The sequence below is a fragment of the Dryobates pubescens genome, chromosome 2 (assembly GCF_014839835.1).
Source record: "Dryobates pubescens isolate bDryPub1 chromosome 2, bDryPub1.pri, whole genome shotgun sequence".
NCBI classification, from domain to species: Eukaryota; Metazoa; Chordata; class Aves; order Piciformes; family Picidae; genus Dryobates; species Dryobates pubescens.
The window spans coordinates 4570221-4591564 of NC_071613.1; the positions used below are offsets into that span (position 1 = coordinate 4570221).

Consider the following 21344-nt stretch of genomic DNA (forward strand, 5'->3'; position numbering starts at 1 on the left):
ATCATAGAATGGTTTGGGTTGGAAGGGACCGATGTTGGAATGCTGGAGTTCAAGAACAGGGATTAAAAGAAAAAACAAAACACAAAGAAATAAACCCAGGGTTATTATATATACTTGTGAATACAATGCTGATTGTCAAAATTCCTACAGGTAAAGGCAGTGAAACAGCGCCTGGAATATGAAACCAGCGATCTCACCCAGAAGCTGTGCAGAGCAGAGCAGACTTTATTAGCAGCCTCTGCTAAGGAAATGGATTTGACAAGAAGCTTTGAGGTAACCAGTGCAGAAGAGTACTTTTTATTAGAACATTCTGCTTTCTACAGAAGCTCTGTGGTGGGTTGGTTTCCCCCCCAGCATTAACTCTGCCAGACCAACTCAGAAGCAAATGGAGCTGTATTTACAAGCAAAATCTACACTCTATGATGGAATGCAATGAATGTGTACAAAACATACAGGAGTTACAGTATTATACAGTTATTTAGAATTAATAAACAGCACAAGGACACCCCTGGCCAAGGACCAGGGGAAGCTACTAGCTTCTCCCTCCCTGCCTTCCCATCACCCCCCCTTACAAAAGGGACAAAAGAAAGGAGCAGAGAAGTTAGACTTAGCCAAGGCAAGCCAAAGCACACAGATTATCTCTCTTGACCAAAGCAAACCCAGCCAGAGATCAGAAGAGAAGAAAAGAGGGAAGAATTGTTATGGTACAGCTCCTCTTATTCCAGAAATTTACCCAGTGAATTTGTTTAGAATAATCTTCTGTTTTCCTTTTTACACCCAATAGTGATTTATTTCTATTTTTCCACTCTTCTGCTCAAAACCTGTAACTAAATTTTAAAGGCATAGCCTAAAACCACCACAAGCTCATCAAAAGCTTTTTTTGTTGTTGTTGTTCTTCTAATTCTGCACTTTTACTGAAAATATAATCTAGCATTCTTCACTGAAAGGACTATTGACCACTAGAACAGGTTCCCTAGGGAGGTGATTGATTCCCCATCTTTGGAGGTGTTTAAAAGATGTGGTGCTAAGAGACATCGTTTAGCACCAGACTTGATAGTTAGATAGTGGTTGGACTCAATGATCTTAAAGGTCTTTTCCAACTGAAACAATTCTGTCATCCTATGATTTCTCCCCAAAATTTACCTGTCAAAATTTGAAATGAAATAGTGGCTTTTGTTCACCTCAACACAAGCACTGGTAGAGCTTTTGTGTCTTGTGAAACTTTAGGTACATTCATGCTGGTAGATGACCATGTCTGGGAACATTCCCAGCTATGGGAATGTGACTATTTATACTGTTAATTGTTAGAACAGCACTTTGCATGGTTTTGGCCCAGCTGACTAGCACTCTTTCATACAATTCCCAGGCACAGTTTGGGAGTTCACATGAGCCTGGGATCATTCCCAGCAAGTGGTTTGGTTAGAGCCACCTGTTTTGGAAAACAGAAGACTTCAGTGGTACAGATACTGGCTGTTCTGTGCCACTTGGCCTCTAAGCCAGACACTGGTCTTTGAAATCTGTTTAGTAAATAAATGTAACTGGTGCCTTCCAGTGATAAAACTAATACAGGTAAATTTTGTTTTCCTAGTGTATCTCAGAGGAGGAAATCTCCTTTAAGCTTCTAAACATTCTTCTATAATCTTTCATACCTTTAGACAAGACCAAAAAAACCCAACAAGTTTAGTTTGTGGGCCCATGACCCTCTCTGGCACTGAAATTATGGAGTGAAGCTAGATTTTGCAGTGTTTTGAGATCCCATTGTCAGAGAGCATTGAACTTGGAAACACCTTTTTCTTGGGTGTGCTTCATTTTATCTCCCAGTCTTGTATCCATCTTCCTAGTAACTATAGCTGTAACTGTAGTCTGGTTTGGGTTTTTTTCATATTTGTTCATCTTGGTCAGACAATTGAGCAGCTGGTAACAGTATAGAATAGAATAGAATAGAATAGAATAAATCAGGTTGGAAGAGACCTTTGAGATCATCATGTCCAACCTATCATCCAACACCACCCAATCAACTAAACCCTGCAACCAAGCATCCTGTCAAGCCTTGCCCTAAACACCCCCAGCGACGGTGACCCCACCACCTCCTCGGGCAGCCCATTCCAGTGGGCAATCACTCTCTCTGTGTAAAACTTCCTCCTAACCTCCAGCCTAAACCTCCCCTGACACAGCCTGAGACTGTGTCCTCTTGTTCTGGTACTGGTTGCCTGGCAGAAGAGACCAACCTCTTGCCTCACTACAACCCCCCTTCAGGTAGTTGTAGAGAGCAACAAGGTCACCCCTGAGTCTCCTCCTCTCCAGGCTAAGCAACCCCAGCTCCCTCAGCCTCTCCTCACAGGGCTGTGCTCCAAGCCCCTCACCAACCTTGTTGCCCTTCTCTGGACACGCTCCAGCAAGTCAACCTCCTTCCTAAACTGAGGGGCCCAGAACTGGACACAGTACTCAAGGTGCGGCCTAACCAGTGCAGCGTACAGGGGCAGAATGACCTCCCTGCTCCTGCTGGCCACACTGTTCCTGATGCAGGCCAGGATGCCATTGGCCCTCCTGGCTGCCTGGGCACACTGCAGGCTCATGTTCAGCCTACCATCAACCAGCACCCCCAGAATGCTATTTTAGAATGTGACCAATGAATATATAAAGAAGTTCAGTCTGGAGGAGCTTGTAATGTTTAAAGTAACAATACAGTTCTCTCTCTTAAGAGTTCTGCATGAAAGCATGGTATATATTGTCAGAACTTAGTACATGGCTTGTCTTCCTCATTGTCACAAATAAACATGATGCAAGCTATTACATGGAATCATTGACCAAGACTTGGAGGCTTTGTTGATGGTAGATTTTGTGTTTAGCAAAAGAAGGCAGGAGTGAGACTGGCATCTGTTTTCCTTTATTAACAGGAAATTGCTGTTGTCTAGCTACCCAGTGGAGAACACAGCTGTTTTCCTCTGGTTAATCCACTGCTTTGGTTTAGTCCTCACTATATAACAAGACTGGTGGTCCAAAACACTTGCGAGACATACAGGATATGTTTAAGGACAGCTAAGCTTTGCAATTGTGCTGTCTCAGTAGCTTAGCATTTCTGGCATCCTAGCACATGATTTACATTTTCATGGTGCAGGCAAGCCCCTAACTATTCATGGAAGAATTGGTCAGTCAGTCCCTAAATTGCTCATAAGTTTGCTCCATGAAGAGTAAGTATCTCCAGAGTAACAGTACTGCCTGTCTATATAGATATATAGATAGATATAGATATTCTGGAGTTTGCTTTGCTTTGGTTTTTGCTTTTTCAAGGGACAATTGCAGAATGGCTGACTTGAACAATACACTGTACAAGAAGAATTGATAACTGGATTGAAACCAAACTGATCTTATAGCTTTGGAAAGTGTAAATGGCTAGTCAGTGTTAGATACTTGAGCCATTAAATTATGGCTTCCTGGATTTTTCTCACGTGCTACTTACTGTGAATGTTTGCACCAAATCAAAGTAATTGGACCTTTCAGCCATTTTAGTTCCTCAAGCTTGTTTGGTTTTCTTTCTGTAGATCACAGGCTCGTTTAGTTCATGAACTTGTATTGCATCTGCCTGTGATGCTTTGACTGCAAGAAACTTGGACATTTGTACTCTTAAAACAACTTAAGATTAATAGAAAACTTCCTTCATTGAAACTTATGTGACTGGAACTTTTTAAAGAACTGTGGATGTGGAAGGCTATGAGTAGAAGGGAAGGTAACTGTTAGTGACAGTGACAATTTTAATCATATTCTGAGGGTGATTTATTTATGTTGTTGCAAACCCAAGCCCCTCATGCCAGCGAGCTTTTAATATTTTTTTTCCATCCAGACCTTTCCCTTTCTTGAGCTTGGCTTTTGTGCTTTGCTGCCCATCTGGTGGTAGTAAATGGATGAATAATTGATGGCCTGTTTCCAGTTGGGCCATGCCAGTTCTGTGCCATCTGTTGTCCAACAGCACAGGAGTGCGGAGGAAAAGGATTAGTTTCCTTAAAAGAACTTTTATCTGGCTTCCTAGATGCAAGGTAGTTAGATAGTTTTGTTTGTATTTTAGTTTGTGTTTGGTGGGAGGTTTTTTTGGTTTGTTTGTTTGTTTTAAAGCAAGCCCTCAATTTATTTGGAGGAAAATGCTTTTAATGGCAAAACAACCCCCAGAAAGAGTAAACACTTCTAAATGAAATTTGCCTGGTGTTGCCATGATAGGTGTTGCAACATGCTGCCGTGCCATGCCACAATTTCAGCAGAAAGAGAACCTGTCTCTACCTGAGATGATAGGTGAAATCTGATCTATAAATATCTTGTTAATTTCAATGCCATTGCATAGATTTGTCTCCTTTGTTGCTTTGGGAAAGGAGCCCAGCATCATCAAATCAGATTTTGTAGGCTATGTCCTGTCTGGATCTGTTTGGGGCAGGTCATGTGGAGCTGTTTGCTCTAAGCAAACAAGAGCATGCTAACTACTTCAGCTGATAGCATCTCTCAGATGCTGTCAACCAATAAGGAATAGTTCAGCTTATGTTCCTAAGCAGTGTTTTGGAACACAGGCACAGCTGCCCAAAGACTTGATAGGACCTAATGGAGTGGTGCAGTCACCATCACTGGAAGTGTATAAGAAGAGACTGTATGGGGCACTTGGTGCCATGGTTTAGTTGATTAGATGGTGTTGGGTGATAGGTTGGACTCAATGATCTTGAAGGTCTTTTCCAACCTGGTTAATTCTAATTCTATTCTTGCTTTTGATGTAAATTAACTGAAATCTTTGACAATTCACATTCAATATGATCTTACTTTTGATTCTGGTTTAGGAAGTGAAGCAAGAAAAAAATCTTCTTAACTGTCAACTGGAACAAAATCTGCAACAGATCCACCAACTTGAAGAGGAACTAAGTATGGTCAAGCACTCTTTAAAGCAGAGCCAGAATTTTGTGGAAAAGATGAAAAGTGAGTTATGTATTTAAATTTGTGGAACTCCTGTTGCACATTTAACGATGTGTTTCCTGCCACCCTGAGAGTTTCATTGTGAAAAGTTAAAAGGTTTCCACTGTGGGCTATGATTCGTGGTTTTAACCAACACTGAGTTTGTTTCAAATCAAAATGCATTTCTGTCTGTGAAGAAAGTAAAAGCACACAGTTCTGTAATGAAGTGTACTGATCAGCAAACTGAATTTCATACCATGTCTCTGAATCATAAGACTTCTGTTTTGAAATTCTTTGATGTGTCTCACAGTGTTTGAAAAAAAAGGGAGGAGAATGTTACGTAACCGTCAATAGTGGAGTCTTGTTTGCAGCATTTCTGGTTGAGAACACAGTTTCTCAGCAACTGAGTTGAAGTACATACCTTGTGGTTCTACTGGATCTGACTGAAAAGGGGGATGGAATTCCCCTGTGTGCCTGTGCAGCCCACTTGTGTCTGTGCATCAGTCAAATGCCATTGTAAGATTTCAAAATGAAGCTTTTGAATTTGATTCTGTCCTCCTGAAAATTAATGACCAAACTTTTGATTGCCTTTTAGCTGATGAACTTATAGAAAATTTACAGACTGTATCAGCTAGCTACTGGAACATAATTCCTGTACATAGCCTTGGTGCTTCTTAGTGTACTCCTATCAAGGCAGGGAAACAATTATGACAATTTGGAAAAGGACTCTTGTGGTGGTTTGAGCCTTAACTGGGACTTAAGAGCTCAAATGGGGGCAAGGCTGAGAATCCCTCCCCGGCTCCCCCCTCCTCACTCCCAACAGAGAGGGAAAAGAAAGGGAAGGAGCAAATCCACCAAACAATAATTTGGAGTTGGCTTGGAAGTAGAGAGGTAAAGAGTTTTCTTTTATATATATATATATATATATATATATATACACATATACATATACACATACATATACATATACATATACATATACATATACATATACATATACATATACATAACAATAACAGGTAAGATCCACAAGGGCAAGGAACAAGGATGGATAGGAGGGGGGAAAAAAACAGCAAACAAGAATACAAAAGCAGTGTCTCTGAAGAGGCCTGGAGGCAGCAGGGAGAAGGATCAGGCCCAACCACATGGCAGAGAAGCAGGGAGCCACCAGCAGTCCTCATTCAAGCAAAGGAAGGGCCCAAGAGCTAATGACTGCAGTATCCTCCTTATAGCCTCGCCGGGCAGGGAGGGGGAGTGGAACAGACTAATTTAGTTTCCCAGGGGGAAAGCACCCTCCAGGGAGGGCAAAAGCTCTCACAAGCCCTCCCCCCTGCTTCCAGGGTGGGAATAGCCCATCACAACCCTGTATAATTATACATTCTTTGGTAGAAATGGAGTGTAAGACCGACCCACAAGGCTGCATACCGGAATGACACCTGTCCTGGTTTTTGGTGGTGGTGGATTTTTGTTTGCCACCACAAAAAGGCAGTGCTACTTTATATTAAAATATTGATGAAAGTAGGACAAGAAACAGAGGGTATTTACATCTGAGAAGTAAGTATTTACATCTGAGAAGTAAGGACTTAGCAGCTTGGAGTGTGCAGACTTGTAGCAGACAAGTTGGAAAGCTGACAATGGCTGTGAGTACATAGTTTCCAGTAGCCTGCGGTGATACAAGCAATCCTTTATCTAGTGATGTGACTTGATAGTGAAGCTTTGCACTAGAATGAGAATTGAAAATGGTAAAAAGTAAATAGTAACATTCCCTCTAGAAAATTATCAGTAGAATTGCCAGTGTTGACTGGCAAAGATTCAATGGTGTTCTCCTTTACAGATAAGAATACTTCTCAGGAAACAGAGTTGAAGCTACTGGAGAAGCTGAAAACAGCTTTAGCTGACATGGAAAAGCAACATGATTGTACCCAAGACCTGCTCAAGGAAAAAGATAACTATATTAAAGAACAAAACTGTAAAATAAGTAAAATGGAGGAAGAATCAGAAGCTTTGCAGCAGCTCCTTCGATTCAAGCAGAGAGAGTGTGAAGACCTGCAAAAAATGGCTGCTGCTTTTTCTCAGTGGAAAGATGAAAATGATCATCTTGTAAACAAACTTAAGTCCGAAAAAGAAGGTATGCTGGCTTATATTCATGACTTGGAGAGTTCACTTCAGAGTCAGCAAATCAAAAATCGTGAGCACAGTGAGAAACTCAGAATGTTGGAAACTGAATGTGACGGAAAAAACGCAGAGATTAGAGAACTGAAAGACATGTTGGAATGTAAAAGTGCAGAATTAGAAGACCAAAAAAAGGCTTTTGATGAGCTTCTGCAGAAAGCAGAAAGGAAGTACCGTAAAGAGATAGAAAATATGTCCTGGAAAGTTCTCCAGCTTACCAACCAAGTTGGTGAACTAGAAGAAAAGTTACAGTTAGAAGCAAGTGAAGGGCTGCAAAAGGAGCAGTATTATCAAAACCTGCTTGCTGGATATGAGAAAATCTGTTGTCTTGTAAAAGAGAAAGATACTTCAGGAATGACAGACAATGGAGAGGTTAATTTACCAAGTGTAGCTGTTCTTGAGGAAAAGGACATGCAACTGCAGACTCTGAATGAAAGATTAGCTAACCAACAAGCTGAGCTTCAGGATTTAAAGATCAATAATAAGTTGCTTGAGGATTCAGTGAGACAGCTGAAGCACATGTCTGAAACGTGGGATTCAGAGAAGAAGGATATGTCTTCAATGATTACCTCGTATAGCACAAAAGTTGAGGAACTTACTGAAGAAAATGCAATCCTTAGGAATTTAAGCAGAGCTTTAGAGAAAGAACAAATAACTTTACTGGAAACAAATAAAAGTATTTCTGATGGTTTAAAGGAGAAAGAAGAAATCATTTCTGAAATGTCAGAAAAACACAAGGAGGAGCAACTACGTAGTGAATCAAGAACTGAAGATATCCAAAGAGAGCTTAAAGTTTTGCAAGCAAAGTATAAATCAGTGGAAGAAGAAAATGCAAACATGATGAGCATTCTGAGAGAGCAGACAGCTGAATTAGAGGAAAAGAAAGCAAAATTAGAACAAGAGCAACAGATTTTTTGTGAGAACAAAGACATCTTGCATAAACTAATAGCCTCAGAACAAATAAAGAAGGATTTGATTCAAGAACTTAAGCAACTGCACTCAGAATTTTCACGTATCCAGGAGGTGCCTTCCACAGAGCTTGACTGCTCAACACAGGAAGCGTTAGATGTCAGGGCATCACAAAATACAATGCAAGAGAAATGTGCTGTTGTATTTCAAGACAAGGGGCAGTTGGGGAAGGAACTCGAAACCAAAAGTGAGCCTCTAATGTGTGATCCGAGTTACGAACAGAGACTTCATTCAGAACAGTTGAGGAAGTCCGTGGAAGAAAAAGATGCTGAGGTGAAGAAATACCAAGTTAAACTTGAGCTTCTTCAAATGGATTTTGAGGACAGAGAACTATGCCTAGAGAACTCTGAGTTAAAAGTGATACAACTGGAGACTGCATTAAAAGGCATGGAAGCAGAACTCGAGAGAAATGTGAGAGAGAAAGAGAGGCTGCAGCAAGAACTGCTGTCTGTTAAGAAACTGAAAACTTTAGGTTCTGCACATACAATATTAGATGAAGATGGTTACTCGCTGGAGTATGATAGTGTTTCCCAGAACTGTGGCCAAAAAGGAATGGATGACAGTTGTTCATCATTCTTGCTGGCGTCCTCTTTGCAAGTAGCAATAAACAATTTGAGTGAGCTTGAGAAAATAAGCGAGAGATTGCAGAGTGAGAACATTGTATTAGCCTCTGGATTTGAAGACTCAAAACCCAATGGCATCACAGGTATTAATGTGGAGGAGGAGAAAGAGAACATGATGAATGCAGATAGAAATTCAGAAGCTATTTTTCTGGAAGAGCTTATGGATCAGAGTGATAACAGCAATCTAAGCATGCATTTTGATCATAAGGAGACGTCCCTCAGACTTAAAGAATGCAGTACTGGACCTCGTTCTGACGGAGAAGACTTAAAACTGTCGATTGAAGGAGTTAAAATACACTTTGCTGAAGTAAGAGAGAAGCTTTTGCCTTTCCAGGATGAACATACAAAATCATATGAACAGCACTGCAGTGTGCACTCCAAGATACCTGAGCTACAGTCGTGCACTGAAATGCTGAAGGCAGGAAGCTCTGCATTGTCAACAAGTCTGAGCAGGGCTTATGTAGATCCTGCGAGTGTGCCATTATCTTCCAGCCAAAATGACACCCTCTCTACACTAGATGAAACTAAGTCCATGGTTTCTTTCTCAAATATTTTTGAAAGTTCCAGAGTTACAGAAGTAAGTGAGGTGGCTGATTCTTCAGACAGTGGTGTGTGTAACTGGATAGAGGAAATCAATCAGCCAGGCAGTTCTACAGAAATAATTCCAGAAGGTGCAACAAATATTTTGGTTGAAAATAGTCATAATGCTCACAGATTTGACTCTGTTGGAGAGCACAGCAGTATTACTCCTAAGAAATCTAACCTTGAGGGTAGAATTGAAGAACTTCAGATGCTATGTCAGGACTATAAGAAGGCCATTAATGTGCTCAAAGACCAAGTTCACATTCAAGAGAATATGAAAAATGAAGAAATACAAGAGCTGAAAAAAGTGATACGTTCTGAAAGAACAGAATTAGATCAACTCAAACAGCAATATCTCTCTGATGAGAAAGAATGGCAGCAGAAACTGAATAATGTGACTATGGAGATGGAGTGCAAACTGGCAGCAGAAAGAAAACAAACTGAGAATCTGTCTTTGGAGCTTGAAGCAGCAAGATTCCAACTGCAAGTCCTTGATTTAAGTTCTCATTCACTGCTGTGCACAGATATTGAAAAGGTAAGTAACTGCTGTCATGCAGGTCAGTTTTATGTAAACCCTTTGATTTATGGTAAGCCAAATTTAAATGAAATCTGTTTAAAAGTTTGTCCCACAGAAGCTATAATCTTCTCTAGAAAAAGTAGAAAAACAGCCCAGTACCTCGAGTTCTGGTTTATGCATCACAGGGATCATGAGAAACAACAAATGATGACAAAACCACCAAGCTTAGTCTGCTGGAGTCATGTAATGCTTTGCACTACTTTCTTACCTTTCCTTCAGGTCTGTGTCAGTGTGGATCCTGCTGTGTTAGCAGGTGCACATGCACTGTATATGTCTATAACATTCTTACAAGCTTAGATCTCTGAGTTAACACAGTCAGTTAAATATGCATACACTTCCCACATCCCTTCATGGGACAAGGAAACTAGGCCTGCTTCCACACCTCAAATTCCTTTCAGTACCATCAAGAGCAGAACAGAACAAGCTGGCAGCAGAACAATCAGTTTTCATTTCAGCCTGAATTCCTTCAAAATGCTTGAGAGAATAAGAAATTCATAGTCAGCTCTGACTTCTTTTCCAGTAGTGTGCAAGCAGTGAGCTAGATTTTACTGGTCCTTGTGAAGAATGGCAGAATCAAACCTTCACTCAAAATGGAAGAAAACTGCTTTAGTTCTTGCATGCAGCACGTTAGACTGATTCCCCTTAAAACTACATCTAACAGGTTCATTTCCTGCTTGTGGGAATTACAGTTTTGACCATTAAGTCCTGTGCAAGTGGCCTCCAGTACCAGTCAGCCCCCTCTTAAAGTCTGACTGCTGTCATGCAAAACATCTTCAAGGACTATGTTTTGAGCAGCTGTGCAGCACTGAGTTGCTGTTCCTTGCAGAGAAGAAAATGTTTCACTTGTATTACATGTTGCTTGCAAATCACATCGAGCATCCACACTGATACATAGACACTTGAGGAAAGACAATACTGTTCTTTTCTCTGCAGAGGTGGAAATTTTTTGAGATGAGGCTCTGAGGCCCCCAAAACAAAAGAGACATGGAGGAGGTCCAGAGGAGGGCCACAAAGATGATCAGAGGTCTGAAGCTCTTCTATAAAAACAGGCTGAAAGAATTGGAGCTGTTCAGCCTGGAGAAGAAACAAAGACCTTATAGGTTCATTTCAGTATCTGAAGGGAACCTACAGGAAGGCTGGGGAAGGGCTATTGGAAGGGCTTGTAGTGATATGACAAGGGGTAGTGGTTTTAAACTGGAGCAGGTAGATTTAGGTTGGACATGAGGAGGGAGTTCTTTAGTGAGTGTGGTAAAATACTGAGGCAGGTTTCACAGGGCTGTGGTTGAGGCCCTGTCCCTGGAGACATTCAAGATCAGGCTTGGGCAGGCTGATCTAGTTGGAGTTCAAGCCTGCAGTGGGCACTATTGTCCTCCCTACTCTAGTCATGGGGTCTGTGGTGACAGGTTGGACTCGATGATCTTTGAGGTCTCTTCCAACCTTGGTGATACTGAATACTGAATACTGACATGTCCCCTCTCACTTCAGGGGAGTTGGACACAATGACCTTTGAGGGTCCCTGCCAACCCAATGCAATCTGTGAATCTGTGCTATCTGACCCAGAGTTGATTCTTGTGGACAAATTCAGAGCACACTTATTTCAAGTTACACCCATCAAATCCCCCAAAATGGCAATAATAAACTGTGCCAGGAGGAGGATACTTATTAGTGCAAGAAAACTCCATTTGTTTTTTTTCTTATATATGTTCATAGATGCATTTTTTTTAATGGATTGATGCTTAACCCTTGCAGAACACTGAAGAAGACTATAGTTCTTGTCATTTGGGAGTGCCTATTCAATACTCAGCACTGAAAAGCAATAAACCTAAACCAATCCCCACTGAGATGGCTGTAGGAGATACCTCTGTGTGTGACAATGAAACTGAGACCACTGAAGCAAGATCAATGGAGGATTGTACTGAGAAGATTTCTGCAGAACACAAGGGTACAAATATGTCAGGAAAACTAAGCAGCCTTTCAGGCCATGCCAATAATAGTATGTTTTGGGGTGCAGGGGATTTCTGTGGAAATCAAATAACTACCGAAATGCTTTGGGAGAAGGCAAAACAACAAACTGCTGAAAATTTGAAGCTGATTTATGAGCCAGAAGAAAGCCAAAACCATGTTGATTTATTAATGAAAGTTAAGCAATTAAACTCAGAGCTGAACTTTGAGAATGTACCATTAACTCCAAAGAGCTCAGCTTTTGCAGAACTGAAGGAAGCCAGTGCAGGTAAGGAATACAACTGGAAACTGAAGAAAAACCTGCAATTATATCTTACGATGGTCTCGTTAGAAGAAGAACTTCAGAATGTCAAGTCTGAGCTGAAGGCACATAAAGTTATGTTGTCTAATGCAGCACACAAATTGGATGATGTAGAAATGAACAGGAGAGATTGTCATGAACCATTCCTTGCAGCTGAAAAGGAACTAAGTACTCCAAAATTTGAGCAAGTTAGTACTGAGCCCCATGAGCAGGATATCAAAATGCTTCAGGCAAAATGTCAGCAATTGGAAAGAGAGAGGGATATTAACATGAAGACTCTTTCCATCTTGCAAGAGCACCTTGTTTCACTCACAGCTGAGAGAAACAATATTGGCCAAGAATTGACTGTTATGTTTGAAAACAAAGAACTGGATAAGAAGTATCAGAAGCTTCAAGAGAAATTAAAAGAGCTAGAGTCGACTACAGTAGATTCTGCTGAGTTCATTAGGTTAGAGGATGAATTGAGGACACAAACAAATCTGCTGGAGGCAGCAAAATCTGATTTAAATAAGTTATCAAATGAAAAAGAGTATCTTCTGCAGAAGCTGCAAAGTTCTGAGAATGATGCCATGTCTTTTGCCTCAGAAAATGAAAAACTCCAAAATGAAGCAGCTGATTGGAAGAAGGAAAAAGAGCTCCTTGTGAGAAAGTTGGAAAGGTTGCAGAATAAATTAAGTTCATCAGAAACTGAAAGTGCAAATCTTTACAGATCTTTGGAAATCTTACTAAAGGAAAAAAGTGAACTTGCTGCTGGGCTCAGCTCAGCACGGGAAGAAGTTGGCCAAATGAGATGTGGAATTGAGAAGCTGAAAGTCAAAATTAAATCTGATGAGAAGAAAAAAGAGCAAACTGCTGAGAAGCTGAAAGAGAGCGAACGGAAAGCTGACTCTCTTCTGGATAAAATAGAGAGGCTTGAAAGAGAATTGGAGATGTCAGAGAAGAATCTGGAAGATGCAATTATGGAGTCAGAGGTTGCTAAAGCAGAAGCAGAAACATTGAAAACGGACATGGAAGAGACGACAGAAAATCTGAAGTTACAAATTGATAACCTCACCTCACAGACAGAGTGTTTGGCTAAAGACTTGGAAGAAAAGCAGGGAAGAATACTTGAATTAGAGTCTTCAAATCTGACTACAGCAAAACTGTTAGAAGAAAAGGAGGAAGAAAGGATGCAAATCAAGGATGAGTTTGAAAACACCGTGGCATTGCTGAGATCTGAGCTCAAAGATATAAAGGAGAAATTAGAGTTTTCTTGCAGGGAAGAAGCTGATGCTAGAGCAAAAGAGCAGCTCTTGGTTAATGAGGTGACTCGTCTTGAGCAGGAGAAAACAATACTGTTACAGGAGTATCAGGACATGAAAAATGAAAATATAAGGTTGGATCAAACAAGGGAAGCACTTGTTCAAGAACTGATGGATTGTAAACAGAATCTCTATGAAAAGGTGCAGGAAAATGGTTCTCTTCAAAAGTGGGTGAAAGAAACAGAGGAGTTGACTTCAGAGCTGGCACTCATGCAACAGGAGCGTGAGTGTTGGTACCAGGAGAAAAAAAGGCTGCAGAGCTTGATTGCTGAGTTGAAGCCAAAGGAGCAACACTGTTCTGATAACGAAAGCTTTCCGGATATCCTGAATGTTCTCAAAGTGTCTTACAAGGAGCTTGAGAAGGAACTGGAATCTACAGTCTGTGAGAAGAGCACTTTATGTAAAAAGGTAAGGCCATTTCCATTAGGATAGAGTTTCCTTTTTAGGAGTAAGAATAAAGTGTCCTCTGGGCTTACCCCTTCCTTAGTAAATTGTATCTTAAAATAACTTTAGCCTCAGACCTTTACGGTTTTCAATGGAATCCTGCGTTTGCATTGAAGTTCCAGGGCTGGAAAGCATGGCATTGTTTTGTGTAAGCTGAATGGAAATGTTGCCTGAAAGTAGGCATAGATGTTTAAGTCATCAAAGAATGCAAGATAGTTTCCTCTTTCATGTAGAAGAAAAGAGGAAAGACAAATTAGTATTGGGTGAGTGAGCTTTTATATCAGGAAAAAGAACTTTGGGAGCTCAAAGGAACATGAAAAAACAATTGGACACTTGCCACGTGGAAATAGTATTAGCCTATTACCTTTGCTTGGAGTTGGACCAGCAATGGGAATAAAATAATCCATCTCAAAGTGCTTGCTGCATGTAAGAGAATTCTGCAGAGGTCATGACACATGTGTAATGCTGGTAAATTGTATTTCAGGTAAATGAACTGACTGAAAGTCATGCTGAGCTGCAAGTCAAGCTAAGCGATACCAAAGGGAAGATTGCCAAGTTGCAGGAAGAATTTGCCACAGAAAGAAGCAAGTTTGCTGAAGAAATGCAACTTGTTCAAGAACATTTAGAAATGAACAAGGTTAGTTACTCTGTGTGCAGTATTCTTGTGTTCAGGGCCATATGCTAAAAGCAGAGTAGATGTGTGGAGGTTGGTCGAGGGAGCTGTGCTGAGGTACAGTCTCAGAGGTTCTTGCTTCCAAACATCAAAAAAAACCTCATGTTCTCTTCTGAAATAGAATGATTAGTTGTTATATTTTTCCCTCTTGCTTCTACTAAAAATGTGTTTTCTTGGGGTAAAGGCCATAGGTGGATATCAGGAAATATTCCAGTGCCAAAAAAATTGCCTCTGCTACAGGCATTCCATGATCAAACTGAGGATGCTAGATAAAAAAATGTAACATTTCTCAAGTTTGTTTTAAAGCTAAATTGCTTTCAGTAGTATTAAAGAAACTTCCAGGACAAAGCCAAGGAACATCTCTAGAGTTGTCAGCTTGTTCATATTTAATTCTTAGAGTCTGCTTTACCATCTAGATGTCTGTAGGTCTCATTTATGTTTAAACCAGCTTAAGTGTTCTTCTAATGTATTAAAAATTTATGTTTCTGTTATGGTGTTGAGGATTTTGAATGGGGAAAGAAGAGATTTCTGCAACTTTGAAATCCTTTCTTGAATTACAGGCCAGCTGTCCAAAAAGTACGGTTATAAAAATACATTAAAATGCTTAGAAAGTGTTGTCATCTTAAACAGCGTAAGGAAACTGACCCTTAACCTCTCAAGTCACTCTCAGAGTAAGCAATGTTTGGAGAGGTCTAGCTTTGATTTTTGGCATTGCTGCTTCATTTAACAGTATTCGCAAGCTTACACTTCCAGTATCCCTCATATCATAATTTTTCTTTGTATAAGACCCTCCTTAGCCTCCTATCCTGCCCTATGTGTTCAGGTATTCCATTCTTTGATTCCAGTGTGTTTAGCCACTGTTAAATGCCTTTTTCTTACAAGCTGTTTTGGAAATTCAATGCCATTTCAGATGCCCCTGTACTCAGCACTGGTTAGGCCACACCTTGAGTCCTGTGTCCAGTTCTGGGCCCCTCAGTTTAAAAAGACATTGAGACTCTTGAATGTGTCCAGAGGAGGGCAATGAGGCTGGGGAGACGCTTCGAGTGCAAGCCCCATGAGGAGAGGCTGAGGGAGCTGGGATTGTTTAGTCTGGAGAAGAGGAGGCTCAGGGGAGACTTTATTGCTGTCTACAGCTACCTGAAGGGAGGTTGTAGCCAGGTGGGGGTTGGTCTCTTCTCCCAGACAACCAGCACCAGAACATGAGGACACAGTCTCAAGCTGTGCCAGGGGAAGTTTAGGCTGGAGGTGAGGAGAAAGTTCTTCCCAGAGAGCTTTGTTAGCCATTGGAATGTGCTGCCCAGGGAGGTGGTGGAGTCACCATCCATGGAGGTGTTGAAGAGGGGGTTGGATGTGGCACTTGGTGCCATGGTTTAGTAGTCATGAGGTGTTGGGAGACAGGTTGGACTTGATGATCTTTGAGGTCTTTTCCAACCTTATTGATTCTAGATTCTATGTAAAGTCAAATAGTTTTAATGGGTTGACTGTTTCTCCATTGAGAAAATTCTAGCTACCAAAAAATGTGCTATTACTGTTTACAGGCTCAGCTGCATCTGACTATGTCAGAAAAAAATGAGCTGACTATGAGATTGGAGGTGGTCCAGAAAGAGTTACAAGAAAAAGAAAGTGAAGTGAAAAGAGAAATATCAGAATACAAAGACAGGCTACTTCAAGCAGAGAAAGAGCATCAGGATGCTCTGACAGAAGCAAAGCAAAAGGTAAACTAGGAAATGGGAGGAATGGTGCTGGGAGTTTTTAGTTGAATTCTATGTATTTTATGAAACTGTGCTGATCCTATTGCAAAAGACATTGCCTTTACTAACAGTATTTCCAAATTCATACATATAACTCTCTCTGGAACCGAGTGTTAACTTTTTTCCATACAGGAAGCAGTGAAAGGTGAATTTACTTCACAACTCAGTACAAAGTGTATATATAATTCATCTGGGACTGTACATTAGAAAGAAGGAAAGCAGCAGTATGATTTAGTCCAAGTTTTAGTTGAAATGGGGAAGAAAGATTAACCACTTCAGGACATTTGGGCAAAATTGTGGGAAATGTATTTCTCAGCCATGCTGTATGCAAAAAGCCGTCATCTTTTCTGCAGAAATATCTGTCTATGAATATGTATTTGAGGCCAATAGAATCATTATCATCAAATCAGATAATCCCACTGTCTGTTTCACCACCAAAGATGTTCATCAGCACCACTCCCAGTACCAACCCCTGAGGAGCATCACTCATAGAAAGAGTGATTTGCCATTGGAATGTGCTGCCCAGGGAGGTGGTGGAGTCACCATCACTGGAGGTGTTTAAGAGGAGACTGGATGAGGCACTTGGTGCCATGTTTTAATTGATTAGATGGTGTTGGGTGATAAGTTGGACTTGGTCTCAAAGGTCTTTTCCAACCTGCTCTCCTCTCCTCTCCTCTCCTCTCCGAACCTCTCCTCTCCGAACCTCTCCTCTCCTCTCCTCTCCTCTCCTCTCCTCTCCTCTCCGAACCTCTCCGAACCTCTCCGAACCTCTCCTCTCCGAACCTCTCCTCTCCTCTCCGAACCTCTCCTCTCCGAACCTCTCCTCTCCTCTCCGAACCTCTCCTCTCCGAACCTCTCCTCTCCGAACCTCTCCTCTCCTCTCCTCTCCGAACCTCTCCTCTCCTCTCCTCTCCGAACCTAACCTCTCCTCTCCTCTCCTCTCCGAACCTCTCCGAACCTCTCCTCTCCTCTCCGAACCTCTCCTCTCCGAACCTCTCCTCTCCAAACCTCTCCTCTCCTCTCCGAACCTCTCCTCTCCGAACCTCTCCTCTCCTCTCCGAACCTCTCCTCTCCGAACCTCTCTGAACCTCTCCTCTCCTCTCTTCCATTCTACTCTACTCTATTCTACCCTATTCTATTCTATTCTATTCTATCCTATTCTATTCTATTCTATTCTATTCCTTTTCTCCACTTAGACATCGAGCCATTGACCTTACTCTTTGCATACAATCATCAAGTCACCTCCTCCTCTACTATGTGATCCACCCATCAGATCCATTTCTTTCTAATTTAGAGCCCAGGATGTTGTGGGGGACAGTTTCAAACACTGCACGAGTCCAGGTAGACTTCTGGACACAACAGGGCACCAACAACTACTCTTTCAGTCTTAAACTCCTCAAAGTACAAGGAAATTTGCTGAGAAATTCCTGTGGGCTATGATATGCTCTTAGGTGAATCTTTAAAATACTACTCAACATCCTTTTCAGTATCACAGTAATTAGGTGCCTTGTCTTTCTCCAGAGTGAAGTAGAAATTCAGGCCTGTCAAGAAAAAGTCAATTCACTGCAACACTTTATCAGCTCACAAAAACTGGAAATTGAATATTTGAAGTCAAGTAAAGAAGAACTGAATAATTCCCTTAAAGACTCTAAGCAAGCCTTAGGAGAACTTCTGAAAATTAAGGTAAGAAAAAATAAGCAAGCATTGCCAATTACATGTGTCTCAGGGCACTGTGAAGTAAAATAAACCTAGGGTTGGGAAGCAGTCCTCCAGGACTTCGGCTTGACTTTGATAGAGCCTTTGTTTCACTAATGAGAGTGGAAGAAACACTGTCCAGAGAAGGGCAACAAAGCTGGGGAGGGGTTTGAAGCACAAGCTCTATGAGGAGAGGCTGAGGGAACTGGGGTTGCTTAGCCTGGAGAAGAGGGGGCTCAGGGGAGACCTTCTTGCTCTCTACAACTACCTGAAGGGAGGTTGTAGCCAGGTGGGGGTTGGTCTCTACTGCCAGGCAACCAGCACCAGAACAAGAGGACACAGTCTCAAGCTGCACCAGGGGAGATTTAGGCTGGATGTTAGGAAGAAGTTCTACACAGAGAGAGTTGTTAGCCACTGGAATGTGCTGCCCAGGGAGGTGGTGGAGCCACTGTCCCTGGATGTGTTCAAGAGGGGATTGGATGTGGCACTCAGTGCCATGGTCTAGTCATGAGGTCTTGGGTGATAGGTTGGACTTGATGATCTTTGAGATCTCTTTCAATCTTGGTGATACTGTGACTTTCATGTTTCCTGCAGTAAAGGAGCTGCTATAATGAGCTTGTGTGAAAACAAGGAAGGAAAGTACACATTACAATCATGCTTTACAGCTCATATTGCATAACAGTTGAGCTTCTGTCTGATACTGCAGTGTTTAAATGGAAGAATTCTGTTTCTGGTACAATAACTGAATTTCTTATTTTCTAGGCTGATAATAGTAACCTTATAGTTCAGCTGAAGAAGGAGAATGAAGTTGCCCACAATGAAGTGCAGCTCTGGATGCAGTCCTGTAAGAAGATGGAACAGGAAAAGGAAATGCTGCAGAAGCAACTAGCTGAATGTGAGGAACTATTAAAGAAGGAAAATCTAACTATGTCAAACAAAGGTGACCCAATCTAGATTCACTCTTAATGTTTTCTTAGCAGTGCATTAGTTTGTAAAATTCTTTTGCCCTAAAACTTCTATTTGCATCTGCAGCTTTAATAGTATAATTAATAGCAAATAGTTCTGGGCCACTCAATTTAAGAAGGGTATTGAGACACTTGAAGGTGTCCAGAGAAGGGCAACGAGGCTGGTGAGAGGTCTTGAGCACAGCCCTATGAGGAGAGGCTGAGGGAGCTGGGGTTGCTTAGCCTGGAGAAGAGGAGGCTCAGGGGAGACCTTACTGCTCTCTACAACTACCTAGAGGGAGGTTGTAGCCAGGAGGGGGTTGGTCTCTTCTCCCAGCCAACCAGCACCAGAACAAGAGGACACAGTCTCAAACTGCACCAGGGCAAGTTTAGGCTGGAGGTGAGGAGAAAGTTCTTCACAGGAAGAGTTGTTGGCCATTGGAAAGTGCTGCCCAGGGAGGTGGTGGAGTCACCGTCCCTGGAGGTGTTCAAAAGAGGATTGGACATGGTACTTGAATCCATGGTTTAGTTAGTCATGAGGTGTTGGGTGCCAGGTTGGACTTGAAGCCCTCTGAGGTCTTTTTCAACCTTATTGATTCTATGATAATTGGTATTAAAAAGTGCAACTACAAACGTGTCAAACAGTTTCAATACTTAGTGCATCTTCTTTTTCTTACACCATCAGAAGCCACTGTAGATTATGAATTTATATTTTAAACATTGCATTCTTGTGGCTAAAAGAGACTTAAGGAAGAAGGGGAGTTTTCTTTACAACTCAGATTCTTTTATCATTTTCCAGCAAGCCTTCCCCTCTGATTCCTGTGCTTTGTTCTTTATATTTGGGCTCATCTCATGGGATGCACTGTGTTATAAATGATGTTTAAAGTTAGGGGTTTGTAATTTGAGTGGTCAGAAGCTACAAAGTGATGGGGAAAATGCTTGCCTGTGCATTGGTCAAGAATTCTCTTCAAATTTTGCATGCTTGTTCTCTCTAAAATGTTACTGAGTTTGTCACACACTGTCACTCATTTTTGTTACAGTTGCATGGCTACAGAACAAGTATAATTAAAAGATGTGTGACCATTGCATTATAAGTTCTTATATGTGCAGCTTTTTTGATGTCAGCTATATGAACATTGATACTTTGCTTTGAAAGGTGCTGATGAGAATTCCATTGCAGAAGAAATTCAGTTAAAGCTGGAAGAGTTACAGGAATCTACAGAAGTGAAAATCAGAGAGAACTTGGAGAAATACTGCTCACTAATTGTTAAATACTATAAACTAGAGGAAGAAAATGACATGCTGAAAACACAAGTCATTTTGTTGAATGCTCAGCTGAACCAGCCAGCAAGTGATGTGGTCATCACTCCTTTGCTGAATTCAGATAACTCTTTAACAGTGAGTAATCAGCCTATCAAAGACATGAGGTCAGGTGAAGATACTACTAAGCTTTCTAGTAAAAGGCAGAGATATGAAGACGATGGGAAGGATAATGAAGAACCCAGATCCCCTGTGCCAGAGACTTCATCAAATAAGAAAAGGAAGAGTGATATCTTTCAAAATCTGCTGGACCAGGAGAACACAGATGATGAGCCATATGGGCTTCCAGTAGTGGTGAAAAAAGGTATTTATAAACCACTGTAAAGGTAAACATTCTCTGAGCATAGCAGGTGTTTTTTTCCCTCTTGTTTTGCTGACTTGGTTTTACTCTGAGTAAGGAGGTGACTATTTTTAGTAGGTGAAAGCAGTGGAAATGGAGTGTGTGCCATTGCCATGTCAGTGTTTGTGGAGCTGTAGTGTTAGAGCAGCATAAATCATTTATATTGGTTTTATAACTGCCCTTCTGCTAAGAGTTCAATGATCCTGACAGTCACAACTTTGTAGTTCCTTGTGTTGCAGGTATTAGAGGCTAAGGTTATGACGTGTAAAAGCAACAGAGTTTTGCTGACTGAGGACTTGCTCTAGTCTTTTAAAAAGCATTGTTTGTACCATTCACTGAAACTTACAGGGGAATGGACATGAATGAATCTAAATCTTAAAGGCCACAAGCTGGGTGTGCCAGAGTACTCTGCTGTGATGCAGTCATGCTTGCTCTCTCAATAGCCCCACGTTGTTCCTTCACTGTTACTCCTTAGGAGATCAAAGAGGCAGTTCATAGGTATGCAAGGTCTGAATGGCAAGTGGTTGGTGTCAAGGGCTGCAGGGGTACTCTGCAAAAGGAGGTCAGGGCTGCTCTGTACCAGGCATGGTCATATCCAGCTGGCTCTAAAGGGCAAAATCATGCACCAAAATGGAACCAGTCAGAGGTATTTGTCTCAGCTCTGTGAAAGCCTAAAGGCAATAAATGCTGAGGTGAAGGAAAAACATTGCTGGAGCTGGAGAGATGGGAGGAATGCTGAAGCAAAGTATCATGAGCAGAGCGTG

General features: G+C 41.5%; 1 protein-coding gene across 1 annotated transcript in view; it reads left to right on the forward strand.

Moving 5' to 3' along the window:
* CENPF (centromere protein F) overlaps window positions 1–21344 on the forward strand; it is a 49530-nt gene that overhangs the window by 21888 nt on the left and 6298 nt on the right. The window contains exons 9-17 of the mRNA XM_054169438.1: window positions 151–273; window positions 4815–4950; window positions 6761–9807; window positions 11599–13821; window positions 14342–14494; window positions 16069–16245; window positions 17803–17964; window positions 18739–18916; window positions 20077–20544. Of these exons, the coding sequence (XP_054025413.1) occupies window positions 151–273; window positions 4815–4950; window positions 6761–9807; window positions 11599–13821; window positions 14342–14494; window positions 16069–16245; window positions 17803–17964; window positions 18739–18916; window positions 20077–20544 (6667 nt within the window). The remainder of the gene's footprint in view (window positions 1–150; window positions 274–4814; window positions 4951–6760; window positions 9808–11598; window positions 13822–14341; window positions 14495–16068; window positions 16246–17802; window positions 17965–18738; window positions 18917–20076; window positions 20545–21344) is intronic.